General features: G+C 51.4%; 2 protein-coding genes across 2 annotated transcripts in view; one reads left to right on the top strand and one right to left on the bottom strand.

Annotated features, from left to right (window-relative positions):
* Window positions 1-4,899: 4,899 nt before the first annotated feature.
* LOC105469714 (mitochondrial ribosomal protein L21) lies at window positions 4,900-17,640 on the bottom strand. The gene is made up of 7 exons (XM_011721145.3): window positions 17,483-17,640; window positions 13,878-13,935; window positions 11,236-11,321; window positions 9,822-9,985; window positions 6,334-6,386; window positions 5,821-5,924; window positions 4,900-5,017 (listed from the first exon to the last, which is right to left on the bottom strand). The coding sequence occupies exons 1-7, from the start codon at window positions 17,580-17,582 to the stop codon at window positions 4,953-4,955; spliced, it is 630 nt and encodes a 209-aa protein (XP_011719447.1). The 5' UTR covers window positions 17,583-17,640; the 3' UTR covers window positions 4,900-4,952.
* A 7-nt stretch (window positions 17,641-17,647) lies between these two features.
* LOC105469824 (immunoglobulin mu DNA binding protein 2) overlaps window positions 17,648-20,028 on the top strand; it is a 36,771-nt gene continuing 34,390 nt past the window's right edge. Inside the window, exons 1-2 of the mRNA XM_071074131.1 lie at window positions 17,648-17,830; window positions 19,809-19,978. Coding sequence (XP_070930232.1) covers window positions 17,745-17,830; window positions 19,809-19,978 — 256 coding nt within the window. The 5' untranslated portion in view covers window positions 17,648-17,744. The remainder of the gene's footprint in view (window positions 17,831-19,808; window positions 19,979-20,028) is intronic.

Genomic DNA, 20,028 nt, shown 5'->3' with positions numbered 1-20,028 from the left:
CCTTCCTTCTCCACTGGACCCAGAAGCACTGGGCACCACACTCTCTGTTCCTTTTTTAGTTTTAGTTTTCCTTTCTTTTTTCTTTTTCTTTTCTTCCTTTTTTTTTTTTTTTTTTTGAGATAGAGTCTCGCTCTGTCACCCAGGCTGGAGTGCAGTGGTGCAGTCTTGGTTCACTGCAACCTCCATCCCTCAGGCTCAAAGGATCCTCCCTCCTCAGCCTCCCAAGTAGCTAGAACTACAGGTGTGCACCACCACACCTGGCCAGTTAAAAACAGTGTTCAAGCCGCCCTGCCCTCCCCTGCCCTCCCCTCCCTTCCCTTTCCTTTTTTCTCTTCTCTTCTCTTCTCGTCTCCTTCCTTCCTTCTTCTCTTTTCTTCTTTCCCTCCCTCCCTCCTTTCTTTCCCTCCCTCCCTCCCTTTCCTCCTCCTCCTTCCTTCCTTTCTTTCTCTTTCCCTTTTTTCCCTTCCTTTCCTTTCCTTTCCTTTCCTTTCCTTTCCTTTCCTTTCCTTTCCTTTCCTTTCCTTTCCTTTCCTTTCCTCCCTCCCTCCCTCCCTTCCTTCTCTCTCTTTCCCCCTCCCCTCCCCTCCCCTCCCCTCTCCTTTCCTTTTCTTTCCTTTCTTCTTTTTGAGACAGAGTCTCGCTCTGTCACCCAGGCTGGAGTGCAGTGGCGTGATCTCGGCTCACTGCAACCTCTGCCTCCCAGGTTCATGAGATTCTCCTGCGTCAGCCTCCCAAGTAGCTGGGACCACAGACGCGTGCTACTACGCCTGGCTGATTTTTGTCTTTTTAGTACAGACAGGGTTTCACCATGCTGGCCAAGCTAGTCTCGAACTCCTAACCTCAGGTGATCTGCCTGCCTCAGCCTCCCAAAGTGCTGAGATTACAGACATGAGCCACCGTGCCTAGCCTCAAACCGTGCCTTTCTTATAGAAAGTCACAAAGAAACAAGAAGCCCCTGCAGTAATTAACTATTCACTGCAACCACGCTCAGCCACCTCAAAACTGTAGCCTGTAGCCCTTGCCAGTGACCCTGAGGTCAAGCACTCTCTCACAGTACAAAATAATCCTGGGTATCTCAAAAGCCAGAGATCTGGTAGCTCAACGCAGAAGACAACAGTGCTTTAGACCCGAGGGTCTTGGGAGCTCATGACTCTTGGGGCTCCACAAGGAAAACAGAAGACCCCAAATAGGGGACGTACATGGCACCTTTTTCTATGTTCTTCAAGGGGTCTCAGGGCTGCTAGAAGTCTCCTCTAGATTTCTTCATGTGGTATCAAAGATGGCAAAAGGAAGGAGTCTTAGAAGAGCAAATTTGGGGAAATTTTAAGTTTTCTAAAAGGTAAATGAAATTTTACATTTTTCTTAGCAAAAATCATGTCAAAATGCAGGGGCTCAAGCCTGTAATCCCAGCACTTTGGGAGGCTGAGGAGGGTGGATCACATGAGGTCAGGAGTTCAAGAACATCCTGGCCAACATGGTGAAATCCCGTCTCTACTAAAAATACAAAAAAATTAGTCTGGCATGGTGGCACGCACCTACAGTCCCAGCTACTTGGGAGGCTGAGGCAGGAGAATCGCTTGAACCCGGGAGGTGGAGGTTGCAGTGAGCTAAGATTGCGCCATTACACTCCAGCCTGAAAGACAGAGCAAGACTCCATTTCAAACAAAAACAACAACAACTACAACAACAAAAAACGAAAAAAAAGGAAGCAAATGGTTGTAGTTCAGGGCTTTCCCCTTAGAACTTTTGTTTTTTTAGATGGAGGTTTGCTCTTGTTGCCCAGGCTGGAGTGCAATGGCGTGATCTCGGCTCACCACCTCTGCCTCCTGGGTTCAAGTGATTCTCCTGCTTCAGCCTCCTGAGTAGCTGGGATTACAGGTGTGCGCTACCACGTCTGGCTAATTTTGTGTTTTTAATAGAGATGGGGTTTCTCCATGTTGGTCAGGCTGGTCTCGAACTGACCTCAGGTAATCCGCCCACTTTGGCCTCCCAAAATGCTGGGATTACAGCCGTGAGTCACAGCGCCTGACCTGCTCTGTCTCCATTAAACACTCACTTCCTACTCCTCCCTCCTCCAGCCCCTGGCACCCACCATCCTACCACTTTCTGTTGCTAGGAATTTGACTACCCTAGGGACCTCATATAAGTGGAAACATACAAATGCTTGTCTTTTTGTGTCTGGCTTCTCTCACTGAGCACACTGTCTTCAAGGTTCATCCGTGTTGTGACATGTGTCAGAATTTGCTTCCTTTTCATGGCTGAATGATATTCCATTTGTGGAATGATGACCACATTTTGTTGATCCTTCCATCCATGGACGGACCCTCGCATTGTTTCCACCGTTTGGCCATTGTGAACAGTGCTGCTGTGAACATGGGTGTACAAATGTCTCTTCAAGACCTTGCTGTTGGCTGAGTGTGGTGGTTCATGCCTGTAATCCCAGCATTTTGGGAGGCTGAGGCGGTGGATCACCTGAGGTCAGGAGTTCAAGACCAGTCTGGGCAACATGGTGAAAACCCGTCTCTACTAAAAACACAAAAAATTAGCTCGGCATGGTGATGCGTGCCTGCAATCCCAGCTACTTAGGAGGCTGAGGCACGAGAATCACTTGAACCCAGGAGGCGGAGGTTTCGGTGGGTAGAGATCACACCACTGCACTCCAGCCTGGGCAACAAGAGCGAAATTCCATCTCAAAAAAAAAAAAAAAAAAAAAGATCCTGCTATCAGTTCCTTTGGATATAGCCCCAGAAGTGGACCTGCTGGATCACATGACAATTTGAGGAAACTTGTCCAGTCTTTAAAACGAGTTAACTTTCACCAGTTTGATATTGATAATATTTTATGTATGTATGCATGTATGCATGTATGTATTTATTTTTGAGACACAGTCTCACTCTGTCGCCCAGGCTGGAGTACAGTGGTGCAATCTCTGCTCACTGCAGCCTCTACCTCTGGGGTTGAAGTGATTCTCCTGCCTCAGCCTCCCCAGTAGCTGGGATTTCAGGTGCGTGCCACCATACCTGGCTAATTTTTGTATTTTTAGTAGAGACAGGGTCTCACCATGTTGGCCAGGCTGGTCTCCAACTCCTGACTTCAAGTAATCTGCCCGCCTCAGCATCCCAAAGTGTTGGGATTACAGGCATGAGCCACCACGCCCGGCCAATATTGGTAATATTTTATAGGCATGTCACCAAACAGTTCCCCAGACGGCAGTGGCTGTAGGTAATACAAATAGTGAACACTGACTGAGCCCTTGCTGTGGGTGGCTTGCTAACTGCTGGCTTCCTCACAGCAACGCAGCAGGGTTGGTGCTAGTGTGACTCCCATTTGACAGATGAGACAGGGGCTGGTAATTTGCTCAAGATTACACCCAGCTCACGGGGGTGGGTCTGGGATTCACACTCAGCTCTCTAGCTGCAGAACCCATATATACACCCCACCCCACCACCCAGCTGAACTGCCTGACTGCAGCAGGTGTCTCCAGAACCTGTTCTTTATTTCAAGCATAGTAAGAAACGGAGATGTGTTTATGTCAAAGAATATGGAATGGGCCAGTGATTCCTGTCTTAAACATCCTGTATCCTGCACATAGAACAGCGACCACAGGAGACGCTGCTGGACTGGCGGGGAGAGAACCCAGAGAGGGGGCGGGTAAGGGGAAAGGATGCGAGGCCCCATGATTCCAGAGACATCACTTTCAGATGGAGCTAGCACAAGCTACCGCATTTAGAAAGTTATTACTTCCAGATGTGGCTGCATTACAGATACAAGCACACCACAGCCCCAGGTCCCTCCCACCACCCCCAGCTTCGCTGCAACCAATGTAGAGCCCTGGAGACCTGACTCTCTGGGTTCTCACGCCTCCAAATTCAGGCTGCCAGGGATGGGCGGGGCCGGGAGCTCTCAGCCTGCTGGGCTGGCAGGCCTGGCGCCCCCTGCTGCACGTGGAGGACACGACGGGGGAGCTGGGCCAGCACCCACCAGGGCGCTGGGCACCTGAGGGTTCTTATCTCCAGATCTCAGTGACGCCCCGTGGGACTCCTGGGGAAAATACTTAGCACGTTTGGATGACAGGTTTATATCTGTCACTTGGAGCCCTAACTCTTTTTTGGGGGGATGGCCCTGTCTCTGTGAATGAACCAAACCACGGGCCTGGCGTCATCTGAGAGCCCCTCATCCCCACACCCAGGCCCTTCCCTTTGCTGGTTCCTTCACCACTCTGGCTCCAGGACCCTGTCCCTTCTCACCTGGGTAGCTCCCAGCAGGCCCTGCTGCCTGCCTCAGCCATCCCTATCGATCCCGGCAGCCCAAGCCCTCTGGGACTGCCCACTACTTCCAAGACTGAGTTCAGCAGAGCCTGGGCCTCTGCTCTATTCCTGCTGTTGTCAGTTCCCAGAACGTGCTGTGCCCACTCCCCAGCTGTCCCTCCTCCTGTCCCGCCCAGCCCTCCTGGGTCCCTGCTGCGCTGTGCCACCCCCCCCAGCCCCCCACTGCACTGTGATCCCTGCCCGTGGTCGACTGCATGAGGCAGAAGGGCCAGGATCAGGGACCCGAGGCCACCTGCTCTGAACCCCAGTCTTACAAAAGCCCTGCTGGAGACAGGTCCATTTCGATTACTCAGATGGAATTTGCTGTTCTCGTCCATCTCGTGGAATCTAGGTTGCGCCTCTCTTGAAGTCAGTTCCAAGTCCCAGCTGCGTTCCCCCCCCGCTCCCTTGGGCCCTGGGGTGGAGCGCTGCCGAGAACACTATCTGTCCAGCCCTGGGAGGGCCATGCTTGTTGTTCTCTGAGTTCCTGTTTTCTCTGGCTCGGGGGGCCGGTGCTTACAGACACGCTGCTCCAGTTAAACTGTCTACAGCAGGCACGCATGGCTCCAAACCAGAACACAGAAACTTGGTCTCCTTGGAAAGCAGGAGTTTATTTTTACCCTTTTGTAAGTATTAACTGGGTAATCACGACAAACACGGAGCGATCTCAATGCTGTTGATCCGGAGGACAGTCTGCGGGGTCACCACGACTGAAAGGAAAGATGTCACAGGCTTGACCACAGACTCTGACTGTTGTCATCAGTCACTGCAGGGGCTCTGCACACAGCCCTCCCCAGCCAGCGTGGCCCTGGCAACGTCCCCTGCTGCACAGGGCCACGTTTATCGCCAGGTGTGCACTGACTGCCTCGCTAGCTTGTTCGTTCACTCTGTCGGCAGGTGCAGAGGCTGGACACCTCACCTCTCCTCCCACACTGTCTATGCTGTGACCTGTGGAGTGCGTGGAAGGATGGCCCCACCTGAGTGACCCTGAGGCTACCTGAAGTGTCAGAAGGTACACGAGAGGCTCCCCCACCCAGCTGACTCTAAGGTGACAGCCAATACCAGCATTCTGGGTATATTTAACTATGCCCACTGTTGGTGGTTTAGGCCGGCAACTGCAGTAGTAACAAGAGCTGTGAGGGACAGACTTCTGCAGCCGCTCATCTGTGTGGCCCATGCCCTGTGGGCGCCATCCCTCAGGATGCCCATTGTGGGGGTTGTCCTCAGTGCAGGCTGCTGGGACAGCCCTAGGTCTGCTCTTGGATTCGCTGCTGCCTTGGGGGCAGGGCTAGGCGTCATGGGTTCACGCGTGGAGGGTGGAGGAGCAGGGAAGTGAGGCTGGGTCCTTTGGGTGCTCCCTTTAGGATGAGGGTGACAAGTGGGCAGTGGCAGCTGGATTGAGACCTGCCTGGGCTTCCTCTCCTGAGACCCAGGTGCCCTACACCCTCCGTCTGCATGAGCCTGAGCAACCAGCACCGTGCAGCAGGGCCCAGCGATACTTTCTCTAACTTACTTCTTTTCTTCTTGAAGTTTTTCCTTTTCCTAAATCTCATAATGATTCTTGGCCATGATTCTGTCTTTTCAATGACTGTGGCTTCTACTCGAACAAGATCCTTTCTAGAAGGAAGAAAAATCAATAATAATGCATCTTTTGGATTATTTTTCAAATGCCTTAGGTGAGAATTTCTAAAATGAAGTTATACTTTCTCTTTTGTTGATTATAAAAGTAATATGCCCTCAATGGAAACATTTCGAAAACCATGAAAAAGGACCACAAAGAACAGTTCTGGGTAATCTGAACAAATCTTAAGAGGACCACACTATCATGAAATAGCCAGAGACCAATCATTTGGCCTGGATGTTCTCATGGGCCTTAAATGTCCACTATTATTAACTGTAAATGCTGTGTTTGGTGTCAACAGAGAAGATGAACGCAACCCCCCACGTGACCTAATTGCACTGTGACCACTGTCAGCACGTCCAGCCCTGGAGCCCCAGACAAAGCCCAGCACCTCACAGCCATTACCCGAGGAGTGGCTTGCCAATCAGCGTGAAGTTATCTGCCCCAACCAGCAGGACCTGAAAAAATTCAACAGCTGTGTTTAATCAGTGGCTCATTACAATGAGTAAGAGAACAGTCGCTAATAACAGGTAGTGACGTGAACGCCACACAAAATGAGAAAGACTGAAAACGTTGTGATATGAATTTCATCTGCTGTCTGATGATCTCTTTAATATTCCACAACCGGCTTCTGAGCCGACAAGTGGCAGCACTGCACAGCCATGGGACTGCCTGAGGGACACGCTCCAACCCTCAGAGGCGGGAGACGTACAATTTCATGATTACATACCATGGATATGCATCCAGATAGCTGCTGTAACCCTCATATTAACGGTGACTTCAGAAACCCTTTCTTTTTTTTTTTTTTTTTTTTTTTTGAGACGGAGTCTCGCTGTGTCTCCCAGGCTGGAGTGCAGTGGCGTGATCTCGGCTCACTGCAAGCTCCGCCTCCCGGGTTCATGCCATTCTCCCGCCTCAGCCTCCCAAGTAGCTGAGACTACAGGCGCCCGCCACCACGCCCGGCTAGTTTTTTGTATTTTTAGTAGAGACGGGGTTTCACCGTGTTAGCCAGGATAGTCTCGATCTCCTGACCTCGTGATCCACCCGCCTCGGCCTCCCAAAGTGCTGGGATTACAGGCTTGAGCCACCGCGCCCGGCCCAGAAACCCTTTCTATCGAAGCATAACACAGAGAGAAAAAGCACACATCATACCATCGTGTCTCTTGGCACAGTTCACAGTTCTGCTAATCTTGCAATGATTTAGGCTCAACTGTATTCTTTTAACGACTGCAAAATTCTCAAGAGTCAGGCAACCATTCTCAATGCAGGGAAATCACGACACCAAGTGTGGCTGCAGATGAAGACATTTTTGCCTTCCAAATGCAACAGTGGGCTTTGTTTTTTGTTTTGAGACAGAGTCTCGCTCTGCTGCCCAGGCTGGAGGGCACCAGCGTGATCTTGGCTCACTGCAACCTCCGCCTCCCAGGTTCAAGCGATTCTCCTGCCTCAGCCCGCTGAGTAGCTGGGACTACAGGTGCCTGCCACCAAGCCTGGCTAATTTTTTTGGTATTTTTATTAGAGACAGGGTTTCACCATGTTGGCCAGGGTGGTCTCAAACTGACCTCAGGTGATCCACCCACCTCCGCTCCCCAAAGTGCTGGATTTACAGGCGTGAGCCACCACGCCCGGCCTACAGTGTTTTTATTAGATGTTGGAGATCATCTTAAACTTTACTGATAAGAAAAAATCCAATCATACTAAACTTAAATGTCTAGAGACAAAGTATATCATATAGCAAACTCGGCGGATATGCATATTAGATAGAGACAAATAATAAAATAAGTATTTTTAGAGTTTGTTTCAGCATGGCATGCTCACTCCCACTGGGTTTCCTGTTACAAAAAGCAATCTGCTTAGGAGGGGCTTTCCAGAATTTTTTGTTAATGTGAAATGTTTCAAATATGCAAAGGTCAGGCCGGGCGCAGTGGCTCACACCTGTAATCCCAGCGCTTTGGGAGGCCGAGGCAGGTGGATCACAAGGTCAGGAGATCGAGACCATCCTGGCTAACATGGTGAAACCCGTCTCTACTAAAAAAAATACAAAAAAAAATTAGCCTGGCATGGTGGCGGGCGCCTGTAGTCCCAGCTACTCAGCAGGCTGAGGCAGGAGAACGGTGTGAACCCAGGAGGCAGAGCTTGCAGTGAGCCGAGACTGCATCACTGCACTCCAGCCTGGGAGACAGAGCGAAACTCTGTCTCAAAATAAATAAATAAATAAATAAAAAGCAAAGGTCTGCCTCCAGAGGAGTTTAAATTCATAAAGAAAATCATGTATCTTATATTAATAATTAAGCATCCCAGAAAAATTACCTGTTGCAGAGGTAATTATAATTTTATAAAAAGAGTGGGCAGGCTGGGCATGGTGGCTCATGCCTGTAATCTCAGCATTTTGGGAGGCCGAGGCAGGCGGATCACCCAAGCTCAGGAGTTCAAGACCAGCCTGACCAACATGGAGAAACCCCATCTCTACTAAAAATACAAAATTAGCTGGGCGTGGTGGCGCATGCCTGTCATCCCAGCTACTAGGGAGGCCGAGGCAGGAGAATTGCTTGAACTCGGGAGGCAGAGGTTGCGCTGAGCTGAGACCACGCCATTGCACTCCAGCCTGGACAACAAGAGAGAAACTTTCTCAAAAAGAAGAAAAGAAAAAAAAAAAAAAAAAAGAAAAGAGTAGGCAAAAACTAAATAGACGGTCCCAGAAAACAGAATTATAGCTGAAGGCTGGAAATGTCTAGCTAAATAAACAGACCAGCCAGGCATGATGGCTCATGCCTATAATCCCAGCACTTTGGGAGGCTGAGGCGGGTGGATCACTTGAGGTCAGGAGTTCGAGACCAGCCTGATCAATATGGTGAAACCTCATCTCTACTAAAAATATAAAAATTAGCAAGGTGTGGTGGCGCACGCCTGTAATACTGGGTATTCGGGAGGCCAAGGCAGAATTGCTTGAACCCAGAAGGCAGAGGTTGCAGTGAGCCAAGACTGTGCCACAGCACTCCAGCCTGGGTGACAGAGTGAGATTCAGTCTGAAAAATAGTAATAAACAGACAGACCATGCAGTTTTTTGAGACAGGGTCTCACTGTGTTGCCCAGGCTGGAGTGCAGTGGCTAGTCACGGTTCACTGCAGCCTCAACTTCCCAGGCTCAAGTGATCCTCCTACTTCAGCCCCACAAATAGGTGGGACTACATGTGTGTGCCACCGTGCCCAGCTAATTGTTTGGAATTTTAGTAGAGACGAGGTCTCTGAGGTCTCGCTATGTTGCCCAGGCTGGTCTTGAACTCCTGAGTTCAAGCAATCCTGCACCTCGGCCGCCCAATGCGGTGGGTCACCAGTGTGAGCCACCATGCCTGGCCTAGACCATGCACTATGAATGGTCAGTGAGGTAAATTAGTACCCAGGGAAATGCCTGTCAACCAGTCTTTACTATTTAAAAACAGCAGCAGCTGTCAAAGCTAATGGCAGAGTAGTGTCTTAGCAGAAACTTAACAGTTTTTCCTCATTGACAGGGGCTAGAAAGTGCACTACATCCTTAGCCGGCATTTTTATTATCTCTGCAATCAAGCATTTTTCTCTGGGAATACATTAGTAAGACTGGAACACAATAAAGACATGTATCTGTCCTCAGCACTGTTTAATGTGCCATCTCCCTTCCTCCAGGGAGCAGACCTGCCTGGCCAGGTGCCGCCCTCAGAGCAGCAGAGGCCTGCCCTGCCCTTGGACCCCAGCCCTGCCGTGGGCGCCCCCCACAGTCCCTTCTGGGCCTCAGCTTTGTTGTCCTCTGCCTGAGACGGGGTTGGGGTGGGGGGTTCCTCCTCAGTGTGAGCTGGGGTGTGGGGATTGCACGCTTGGTGGCTGAGCCCCTGAATATCCAGAGAAGCTCGGCGGCCTCACCTTCTCCAGTCGAATTCTCTCTCCACACGCAAGGTCTAGTTCATTTCCAATTAAGATCAGGTCTTCAGAGGTCACCTTCCATTGGCGGCTGGCAAAGTGCACCACGGCGAAGAGCCGGCCATACTGCCCCGTGGCAATCAGCTCATTCACTCTCCTCACGACCTCTGTAGGGGAAGGCAGGGGCGGCCAGTCACCCTCACCTGCTCCCCCACGCACTGCAGTGTGATGTGCAGCTCCTGGCGGCAGGGCCCTAGGGTGGACGTGACAGCCAGCACCCCTCATGAGCACCTCACTGCTGGCGGCCCAGCCCCTGCCCCACCCCCTGCAGGCACAAGTGCAGGCACAGGGCCAATCTGTTGCTTCAGGAGCACGGGCACCGTGGCATATGGGGGCTTTCACAGATGGAAGCTCCCCAAGACTGCGGAGAACACCCAGACCACCTCCTGTGACTCCCTCGCCTAAGCACTCGGCATGCCTGGCTAGGTTTCTACAACCCTAGGGTGGGCGAAACCCTCCACTTGGTTCATTCTCATGAGAATGAGGAGCCAGCAGACCAGGAGTGTGCAAACCCTGAGAAGCCAAAGGAGAGGCCTTTGCAATGAGGAACCCCCCGCGCATCCCATCCCCATATCCCACCCCCAGGGCAGGACGTGTTCCCTCTGCACGCCTGCGCCCACAGGGGCTCTGTACTCAGTTCCTGTTATTGCTGCTCGGACTCAGGTCACAGTCCCCTCTCTCCTGCACTGTTTACTCTGAACAAGCATTTAATGGGCACCGACCCCCCCGGCCTGAGCGAGGGCGAGACACACAGAAGGGATGACAGAGTGCCTGCCCCGGAAACACTGTCAACACCAGAAGCACCAGCACCGAGGGCGAAACTCTCAGCGGACTTGTTTCACCTGCGGTATCTGAAACAGTGTTTAACATACAAGAAGATTCCACTTGAGGATCTTGATTTCCAGCATTTTGGCAAGTGAAGATCATGGCAATAGTGGCTAATGATCCTGTCCCTTCTGACACGGGCTCCAGGCTGACATGAGTCCTGACACCCCTGCATGTTTCTCCAACAGCCCGGGGGGCACTGGCTTCCAGTAATCGTGCTTAACCGTGCTAACTGGGGAGAGCTGTCTCTGCGCCCACCAACGGCGGGAGACGAGATGGAGCCGGGGCCCTGCCCTCACTTATGCCACCTGCCTGCCGTGTGGCAGGTGTTCGGGGAGCAGTTAATGAAAAACATCTGAAATTCGGGTGTTAACGGGAGAAAATGGGCATGAGTGCAGGCACTGTGCAGTGTGTGGGAGAACCCCAAAAGATGAAGCCCTTGCTCGCTCTGCGGCCCGGTGACCGCCTCTGTGGGCGACTGCAGCAGGGTCTGGGTGGTGCCCTCTAGCTCTGTCTCCTAGGGAAGTCTTACCTGCGTGGTGTCTGGTCTCCTCAACTGGGTCTGGCAGAACAACTTCCGGCCAAGGTGGTGAACTCAGGGATGTTCTAGGAACATATCTGTAAAACACATGTCGCAGACAAATGTCACATGCACTTGAAAAGGCAGCTCAAATCCTCTAAGAAATGGCCATGCACAAATGTTAGGAAGGGACCCCAGGCAACAAAAAGGCTCCCTCTTTAGGACGGGCCTCGCCCCTCTGGGGTAACCCCGAGGACAGGCTCCCTGTATCTTCTTAGAGCCACAGGGAACAATGGCTCATCATTCAATAATCAAAGCAGGAACTCTCAGCGTTCTGCAAAAGAGCCCCTGCTTGGGTGCTTCTCAGTGCTGGAAGGGTGCCCATCCAAGAAGGCTGGGCTTGTGGTGTCTCGGGGCACATTTATCTTGGAGGCACAGGCTGAAATGCCCAGCCCTCCACTTTCCCCACAACCCGGGACACAGGGCCAGCAGCCCTCCCGCCTCCCTTGGCATCTAGTGGCCCTGGAATGGCAGCTCCAATGACCCTTCACCACATCCTGCTCAAACAGGACCACAATGTTCCCTGCTCCACCTCCACCTCCTCCTCCTCCCAGGTAGGTGCTCGCTCTTCCTTCACGCCCAGGTGAGTGCCAGGCAGCACTGGCTCGGAACCCGACAATTCTGTGTCCTACTGTCTGCAACTGAGCAAATGGGAAAACAATCACCCGCCTGAAAGGGCTGTTAGGATTGGAGGGCTACTGTTCACAGCCGGCCCCAGCACGGCCAGTGAGGGTCGGGTGTTAGGAGTGCTCAGTCCCAGCAGCTATAGCACTGCGGTCCCCAACCACCTCCCCTCCCAACCCTCAGGATGCCAAGCTTGCTGCAGGCAATGCCTTTTTTTTTTGAGATGTAGTCTCACTCTGTCACCCAGGCTAGAATGCAGTGAGTGGCTTGATCTCAGCTCACTGCAACCTCCGCCTCCAGGGTTCCAGCAATTCTCCTGCCTCAGTCTCCTGAGTAGCTGGGATTATAGGCACATGCCACCACGCCTGGCTAATTTTTGTATTTTTAGTAGAGATGGGGTTTTGCCACATTGGCCAGGCTGGTCTCGAACTCCTGGCCTCAAGTGATCTGCCCACCTCGGCCTCCCAAAGTTCTGGGATTACAGGCATGAGCCATCGTGCCCAGCCCAACATCTTATTTCCTAACTCTCCCCTGCCTGCTCAGCCTCAGGTAGGTGAGGGGGAGAAGAAGGGAGGAAAGAAAGGGGGGACCTAGATTCAAAAGGAGGTGGGGGTCTTTCTTTCTGCAGTCTACAAAGAGGGAGGGTAGGTAGATCCCAAGCCAAATTATTCAGAACTGTTTTTAAGCTTTTATTGCTGCTGCCATTGCAAAGTAAAAGTTCAGTCTTTCTACTCCAGGGTTGCATCAGGAGGAAGAAAACGACTTGCTCCATACGCAAAACGCACTGGCCTCCACATCGAGGACCAGGTCCACCCGTCCTGTTGGCCGGCGCGCAGGACGGGCTCCACACGAATCTGGGAGAGGAATGAGTATTTTCCCAGTGGGGTAGGGCTCGGAGCTCCTAGAAACGTGAACTCCGTGGTCTGTGATTGGTCAATGACCTTGAGAGTCAAGGAGGACATGGAAGGTGCTGCTCTCTACAAAATGTCTTTGACCTGTTTGGTGTCTGGTCTCCCCACATGGGTCCAGCAGTGCCCAGTGTGAGAAGAACATGCTAGCAGGAAGGTGCTAACCTCTCACACAGGACACAGGGGAGTAAGCACAACCTACTACCCACATGCTCACTTACAACTTCTTCCCACGCTCAGAATGTTTCTCTACTTCCTTTGAGAAGCAAAAAAGGCTCCCGCATCTCCCCACTGCAGAGGATCCCTGGAGTCCCAGCAGCAGTAACAGCAGCCAACATTTTGTGAGTGCTGACTGTATGCCAGGCACTGTTCTAAGCGCTTTAAATGTATGCATTTACTTAATCCTCTCCAACACCCATGCAGATCGAAACGAACACTACTTCCATCTTGCAGAAGCTGGTGCCCCAGGCTGTGAGGGGCAGCCGGAACTGCACGCCGGGGGGTCCCTACAGTGACTGCTATCCCTGCACTGCTCCACTGTCTCCCACCAGTGAGGGGGACTTTGTCAAATGTTTCCTGCAGTTTATAATACCTTAAAAATGTTTTCTCAAGTATAAAATGTTAACACTGAATGTGCTTTTTCAAATAATGAGTTTCTCTTAGAGACTCTGATACAACCTTCCTCATCATAACTCATTGAGTTAGGACTTCAAGCTCCTCCGTAATAAAAGAAAGCAAACACATATGGAATTTCTCTTTGGTCTCTTGCAGTTACGTCTTTATTTACTTTAAGGATCTGAGAAAAATACCGTCAAAAAAGTTAAAGCTGAAAGTGGTGGTGCATGCCTGTAATGCCAGCTACTCAGGAGGCCGAGGCGGGAGGATCGCTTTAGGCCAGGAGTTCAAAACCAGTCTGGGAAACACAGTGAAATTCTGTCTCTTAAAAACAAAAGAGGAAATGTAAATATTATTGAGAACCAAAAGGTAGGAAGTTTTGACTTCAGAAAGACGGTTCTACAAATGAAAGGAAAAGCGGCATCAAAACCCACATTTTGATATTACCCTGGTGGAAATGAAGTGCTCTGTGAATTGAATCTTCGAGAAGCAGACCAAAGGGAGGCTGAGGGAAGAAGAGAAACACAGATCATTACTATTAATACTACAAATGCAAATTGCCCTTTACGATGCTAAATGCACGACTGCTGCTCCTGGTATGTGGTATAAAGCACTGCATGACAGGCTGCCCACAGAAACACCTAGGCGAGCAAAAGCACAAGAACATCGCTTACAGCCACTGGTTACATGTGTTGAGATCAGTTTGCCACACCATCTGCAAGCGCCTCAGACCAGAACCTCCCGCCCACTAACTCATGCCTTGACTAACTGCCCAGTAGGTTCAGACCCTGTTCTGTGTCCAAGTGTGGGAGCAGCCTCCAAGATGGCGCTGCTGAGCCCCACCTCCTGCTATTCTTACCCCATCGCCCACTGGGAGTGGTCTGTGTGTCCAACAGCTTGTGACAGACGTGCTAGCACGTGGGTTCTGGGATTAGGTGATAACCAACTGGGACTTCCATCTTGGATGCCCGCGCTCACCCTCTCTGATCACTGGCCCTAGGGCTGCCCTGCTGTAAGCAGCCCTACCTAGAGGTCCACGTGGTGGGGAACTGGGCCTGTCGCCAACACCCACAGGAATGACCTTGCAGGTGGATTCTTCAGCTGCTGGCGCAGCAGAGTCTTGAGATAACTACAGCCCCTGCAGACTTGCTTGCTGCAAGCTAAGACCCTGAGCCAGAACCAGCCACCTAAGCTGCTCCTGTGTTCTTGACTGTCAGAACTGGTGTGAGTTAATAAATGTTTTAAGCTGCTAAGTTGTGGGGTCATTTCTGATGTAACCGTAGATAACGAATACCAGGAATACACCAGGAAACAAAGACATTCAGTCTACTGAGAAGACAGGGGCTCAAAGTAAGTGCTTAGGTGTAAAAAGCAGAGAACAGTTTCTCAATAATCACTTTTAACTCAGCTGTAATTTACACACCATAAAAACCACCCTTTTACAGTTCACCCATTAGCACTGGCTCCCCATTTGCGTTTCCTCGGCTGCTTTCTCCTCTCCTCTCCCATTTGGGCTCCTGGGGCTCAACCCTTGGCCTTGACTTCTTTTCCGCCCATGGCCATTCCTCTGGTGACTGCATCCAGTCCGATGGATTTAAATGCCCCCAATGTGCTGGCGACTCCCAAGTTTACACCTCCAGCCAGGGTGTCTCTCCTGGATTTGCATGCCCACCTGTCTATCTGCCTTAGCCACTCATGTCTGACGTGCACCTCACACCTCCAGAGGTTCCTCATTTCTTCCCATGCCTGCTTCTCCCACACTCCTCCCTCTCTCATGAGGGCAACTTCATCCTCCCAGTTGTTCAGGCCCCAAACCTCCATCAGTTTTGACCCTTCTCTCGCACACTACTCAGCCAACCCATTCAGCAAATCCATCTCACTATTAAAGACTCAGTAGGCTTCTGTAACTAATTTGCTTCTAGCTTTGTCTTTGGGTCCACAGGGAACAAACACTCTCCCACAGGATTTCCTTTAGATCGTCCTGGAGACTGTGACTGTGTACTTCCATCCTGTCTCCTTTGCTCACTCTTCAAGGCCTCAGCTGCTCACTGTTTTGGTCATCTTGTCTCTACTCACTTCACTGTGTGTCTTTCTCTCTTAACGCGTAAGTCTATACTTGAACGTAGCTTTGGAAGGGTGGTTTCATGTAGGTAGGTAGAATGGAGTAAGCCCCACTGCTTTTGTAAAAACTTTCCTGCCTACTTAAACCTAAGTTTTATTATGGAAAATGTCAAGCATACAAAAGTAAAGAGAACAGAATAGTGAACTCTCTCTCAATTATCCCTTTCCAGGTTCAACAGTTACCAACTCACGGCCAATGTTGGCATCTACATTGCCTCTGGCCCAACTCTGATTATTATTACTTTCTTAATAGACTTTATTTTTTAGTCAGTTTTAGTTTCACACCAAAATTGAGTGGAAGGTACAGAGAGTTCCCATATGTCCCCTGTCCATGTGCCCATAGCTTCCTATCGACATCCCTCACCAGAGTGGTACAATCCTTACCACTGATGAACCTACATTGACACATCATTGTTATCCAAAGTCCATAGTTTACATTAGGGTTCACCCTTGGTGGTGTACATTCTATGGATTTGGACAAACTTATAATGACATGTATCTACCATTATATCATACAGAATAGTTTCACCGCCCTAAAAATCCTCTGAGCTCCACCTATTCATCCTTTTCTCCCCCAATCCCCTTACGCCCCATCTATCTTTTTACTGTCTCCTTAGATTTGCCTTTTCCAGAATGTCAAAGGCTACAAGATGTAGCCTTTTCACGTTGGCTTCTTTTACTTGGTAACAGGTATGTAAGTTTCCTCCATCTCTCTTCATGACTCATTTCTTTTTATTGCTGAATAATATTCCACTGTATGCATGTGCTACAGTTTATGTAACCATTCATCTCCTGAAGGACATCTGGGTTGCCAAGTTTTGGGAACTATGGAACAATTCTTTTAATATCGTCCAATATAGAGTTAGATCCAGTTTTTCATTTTTGGGATCATGGTGAGACATGAGACCCAGATTTAAAACATACGTAAACACTTGTGCACACAAACACACACTCCAACCATTTTCAGGCAGAGATTTACAGAGTTTTTAACGAATATAACCCTTTTGGAGCCTCGTATCAGCCCAGTGCCTTAAATACGGCTGTTTCTTTTGCTGAATGAGTTCAGATTAGGCGAGGATATCCATCATCATTTTTCAGACCGGCTTGCAGCCTGGGGGCAGTGGTTCAAGCACAGGCTTTGGAGCCGAAATGACTGAGCCTGAAGCACTCTTCCTCCACTTCTCCGCTGTGTGATCCTGGGCACATTACCTAGCTCCTCTGAGCCTCACTCTGCTCCCCCATAACATAGGAGCTAAGTTCAAAGGCTATTGCCAGTATTCAGGCTACTAACTGAAGGAATCAGAATCCGAATCTGGGTTTCCCCTAAGGGAGGAGACCACGCCTCATATTGTCTTATGCCCAATTTCTGCCTCCAAAGAAAGAAGAAGTAAAAACTAAAAGGCAGAAATGAAATCCACAGGCAGACAGCCCGGCGCTGCACCCCGGGCCTGGTAGTTAAAGATCCACCCCTGACCTAATTGGTTCTGTTATCTATAGATTACAGACATTGTACAGAAATGTACTGTGAAAATCCCTATTTTATTTTGTTCCGATCTAATTACCGGTGCATGCAGCCTCCAGTCACGTACCCACTGCTGGCTCAATCGATCACGACCCTCTCACACGCACCCCCTTAGAGTTGTGAGCCCTTAAAAGGGACAGGAATTGCTCACTCGGAGAGCTCGGCTCTTGAGACAGAAGTCTTGCCGATGCCCCCGGCCGAATAAACCCCTTCCTTCTTTAACTCGGTGTCTGAGGACTTTTGTCTGCGGCTCCTCCTGCTACACCCCGACTCCAAAACCCGTGCTATATTCACCACAAATGCGATCAACACACAAGGCACCAGGTCGGACCCAGGCACATACGTGGCGAGACCGCAGGGAGCAGCGCTCGCTCTGCGTCCTCCCTTCCCCCCATATCCCGGGTCTCACCTGCTCCGGGCCCCGAAGGTCTCAGGATGCTGCGGCTGCACGCGGACACCAGCCGCCCTAAGGTGACCGTCAAGGGGGATGCTGCCATGGCGGCCGCCATTTTCCCGCAGCCTCGGCCGGAAACGGAAATGACGCAAAGCGCGTGCGTAACTCACGGGCCCGTCGGGGAACACAGGTCGTGCTGTAACACCTGCCGCGCTGTAACACCGGCCCGGCGCGGAAGCTGGACGTCGGCGACTCGGGGCCCAGACTGGCGGCGGCGATGGCCTCGGCGGCTGTGGAGAGCTTCGTGACCAAGCAGCTGGACCTGCTGGAGCTCGAGAGAGACGCGGAGGTGGAGGAGCGCAGGTACGGGCGGCCGCCGGCGCCGCTCCCTCGCGGTTGGTCCCGCCGTGCCCCGGGCAGGGTCTCCGAGGGGCTCGGCCTCACAGTCTAGGGCGGGAATTTCGTCTCCGACCCCTGGAGTCCGGGTCAGGGACCGTCCGTCCCCTGCTTGGCCACCTCCCGAGTTGTCAGTCTCATCACCTCCCGGGCAGCGCGTTCCGTTTTGGGCCTAAGGAGAAGCACTTTCATTTCTCGACCCGAGGCCCCCCTAAGCTAACACTCCTGGGCCCTGGCCCCGACCCCAGTTCCACCCGCAGCGGGTTAGCAGCCCTTTCCCTTATTCATTCAGTAAACATGGTTTGCGCCCCTTCTGGGCCAGGGCCCGGCAGCGTGAGTCAGGGGCACTGGCTGCCCCCGATCCGGCCAACGGCGGGCTGGGCATGAGCAGAGTCCCTTCCCCTCCAGCGCGTCCAGGGCCGGCTGCGTGCGTGTGGCGGGGAAAGAGCCTGGAGGAGGAACGCTCTTCCCTGGGGAGTGTCAAGGTGGATTCAGAAGGAAGTGGTGCCTGAAGGAAGATTGGAGTTCAGCCGGTGGATGCGGGGTGGGGTGGGGAGCCAAGTGAGAGCCGGGCTTGTTTCCGAATGGGACTATTTATTTGTCCAAAACAATCAGAGCTAACATTAATATACTCTCCATGCGTTAATTCCTTTACACCTCATCCCATGCCAACCCTACAATGTAGGTTTTTTATGTTTTAGACAGTCTCGCTCTGTCGCCCAGGCTGGAGTGCAGTGGCACAATCTCAGCTCACTGCAGCCTCCACCTCCCGGGTTCAAGCGATTCTCCTGCCCCAGCCTCCTGAGTAGCTGGGACTACAGGCACGCACCACCACACCGGGCTAATTTTTTTGTATTTTTAGTAGAGACAGGTTTCACCATGTTGGCCAGGATGGTCTTGATCTCCTGACCTCGCGGTCTGCCCGCCTTGGCCTCCCAAAGTGTCGGGATTACGGACGCTAGCCACCGCGCCCGGCCACAGTGTAGGTTTCTATTACTATCGTTTTCCATCTAAGGAGATGGAGACAGAGAGGGGTTAAGTAACTTGCCCCAGGGTGACACACTATAGCCTGATTTGCTGTCAGGCAGTCTGCTTCCAGAGTTTGCAGTCAGCCATCCGTCGGTAGGATTTGTCTGAGATGCTTTTGATCATGGCAATAGAGAACTTTTGCAGTTATGTTGACTTTATTAGAATCCCAGCTGCTTCATTTATGGCTGTGTGACTTTGCGGGTTCTTTCTCTGAGCCTTACTTCAACTGTAAAACTGGGATGATTCCCACCTCACAGCCTTGCTCTGAGAATGAAACGATCCCCTGTCAGTCAGGTGCTCAGCACGGTGTCAAGGACAGAGTCAGCCCCCATGGCAGTGGCTCTTTCTGAGCATGCTGAGCAGACTGGCAGGGCGAGCCTGGGAAGGGCCTGGCTGAGGAGCTAGTCTTCTGTTCTGTGTGTGGAGGATGGGCCATCAGTGGGGTTAAGCAGGCGAGGGAGGCGAATAGATTTGCATTTTAGGAGGATCTCTTGGGTCTCCTGCTTTTGATTGGACCTGGAGAGGCCAGAGGTAAGGTAGTTGAGAGGTTCCGTTTAGTCCAGGTGAGCAGTGATGTGAATTTGAACCGGGGCTGTGACAGCCAGGATGAGAGGCAGAGAAGTCCAGGTGGAAATGGGAGGGGCCTGATAGGACTTAGTGACGGATGGGAGTAGAGAGGGGAATGCCGATTGAAGGATCTGTCTCAGGTACCTGGGAGAAGGGTTGCGGCATTAACTACCCTAGGGGGATGTAGGAGGACCAGGATTGGGAGTGGGGCAGATTCAGAGTTCCATTGGGACATACTTAGTGCCCGTGAGTAGATCTTTTTCTGTGTTTCTTTCCCTTTTACTTTTTCGGGTGGGTGGCAGTAGAAATTGGTGAAAATCCTGAAGCATCAATACCGGGTATCTTCCAGGTCCTGGCAGGAGAACATCTCTCTGAAAGAGCTCCAGAGCCGAGGCGTGTGTTTGCTGAAGCTCCAGGTATCCAGTCAGCGCACTGGGCTGTATGGACGGCTGCTGGTCACCTTTGAGCCCAGGCGATGCGGGTCTGTGGCAGCTCTTCCCAGTAACAGCTTTACTTCTGGTGTGTGCGTATTGACCTAGACAGACATTGAAATTTACTGGCATTCAGAC

Source organism: Macaca nemestrina, chromosome 12 (genome assembly GCF_043159975.1).
Source record: "Macaca nemestrina isolate mMacNem1 chromosome 12, mMacNem.hap1, whole genome shotgun sequence".
In the NCBI taxonomy this organism is placed as follows: Eukaryota; Metazoa; Chordata; class Mammalia; order Primates; family Cercopithecidae; genus Macaca; species Macaca nemestrina.
Note: the sequence above shows the minus strand (reverse complement) of the source record. Positions and strands in the feature narration are given on the sequence as shown.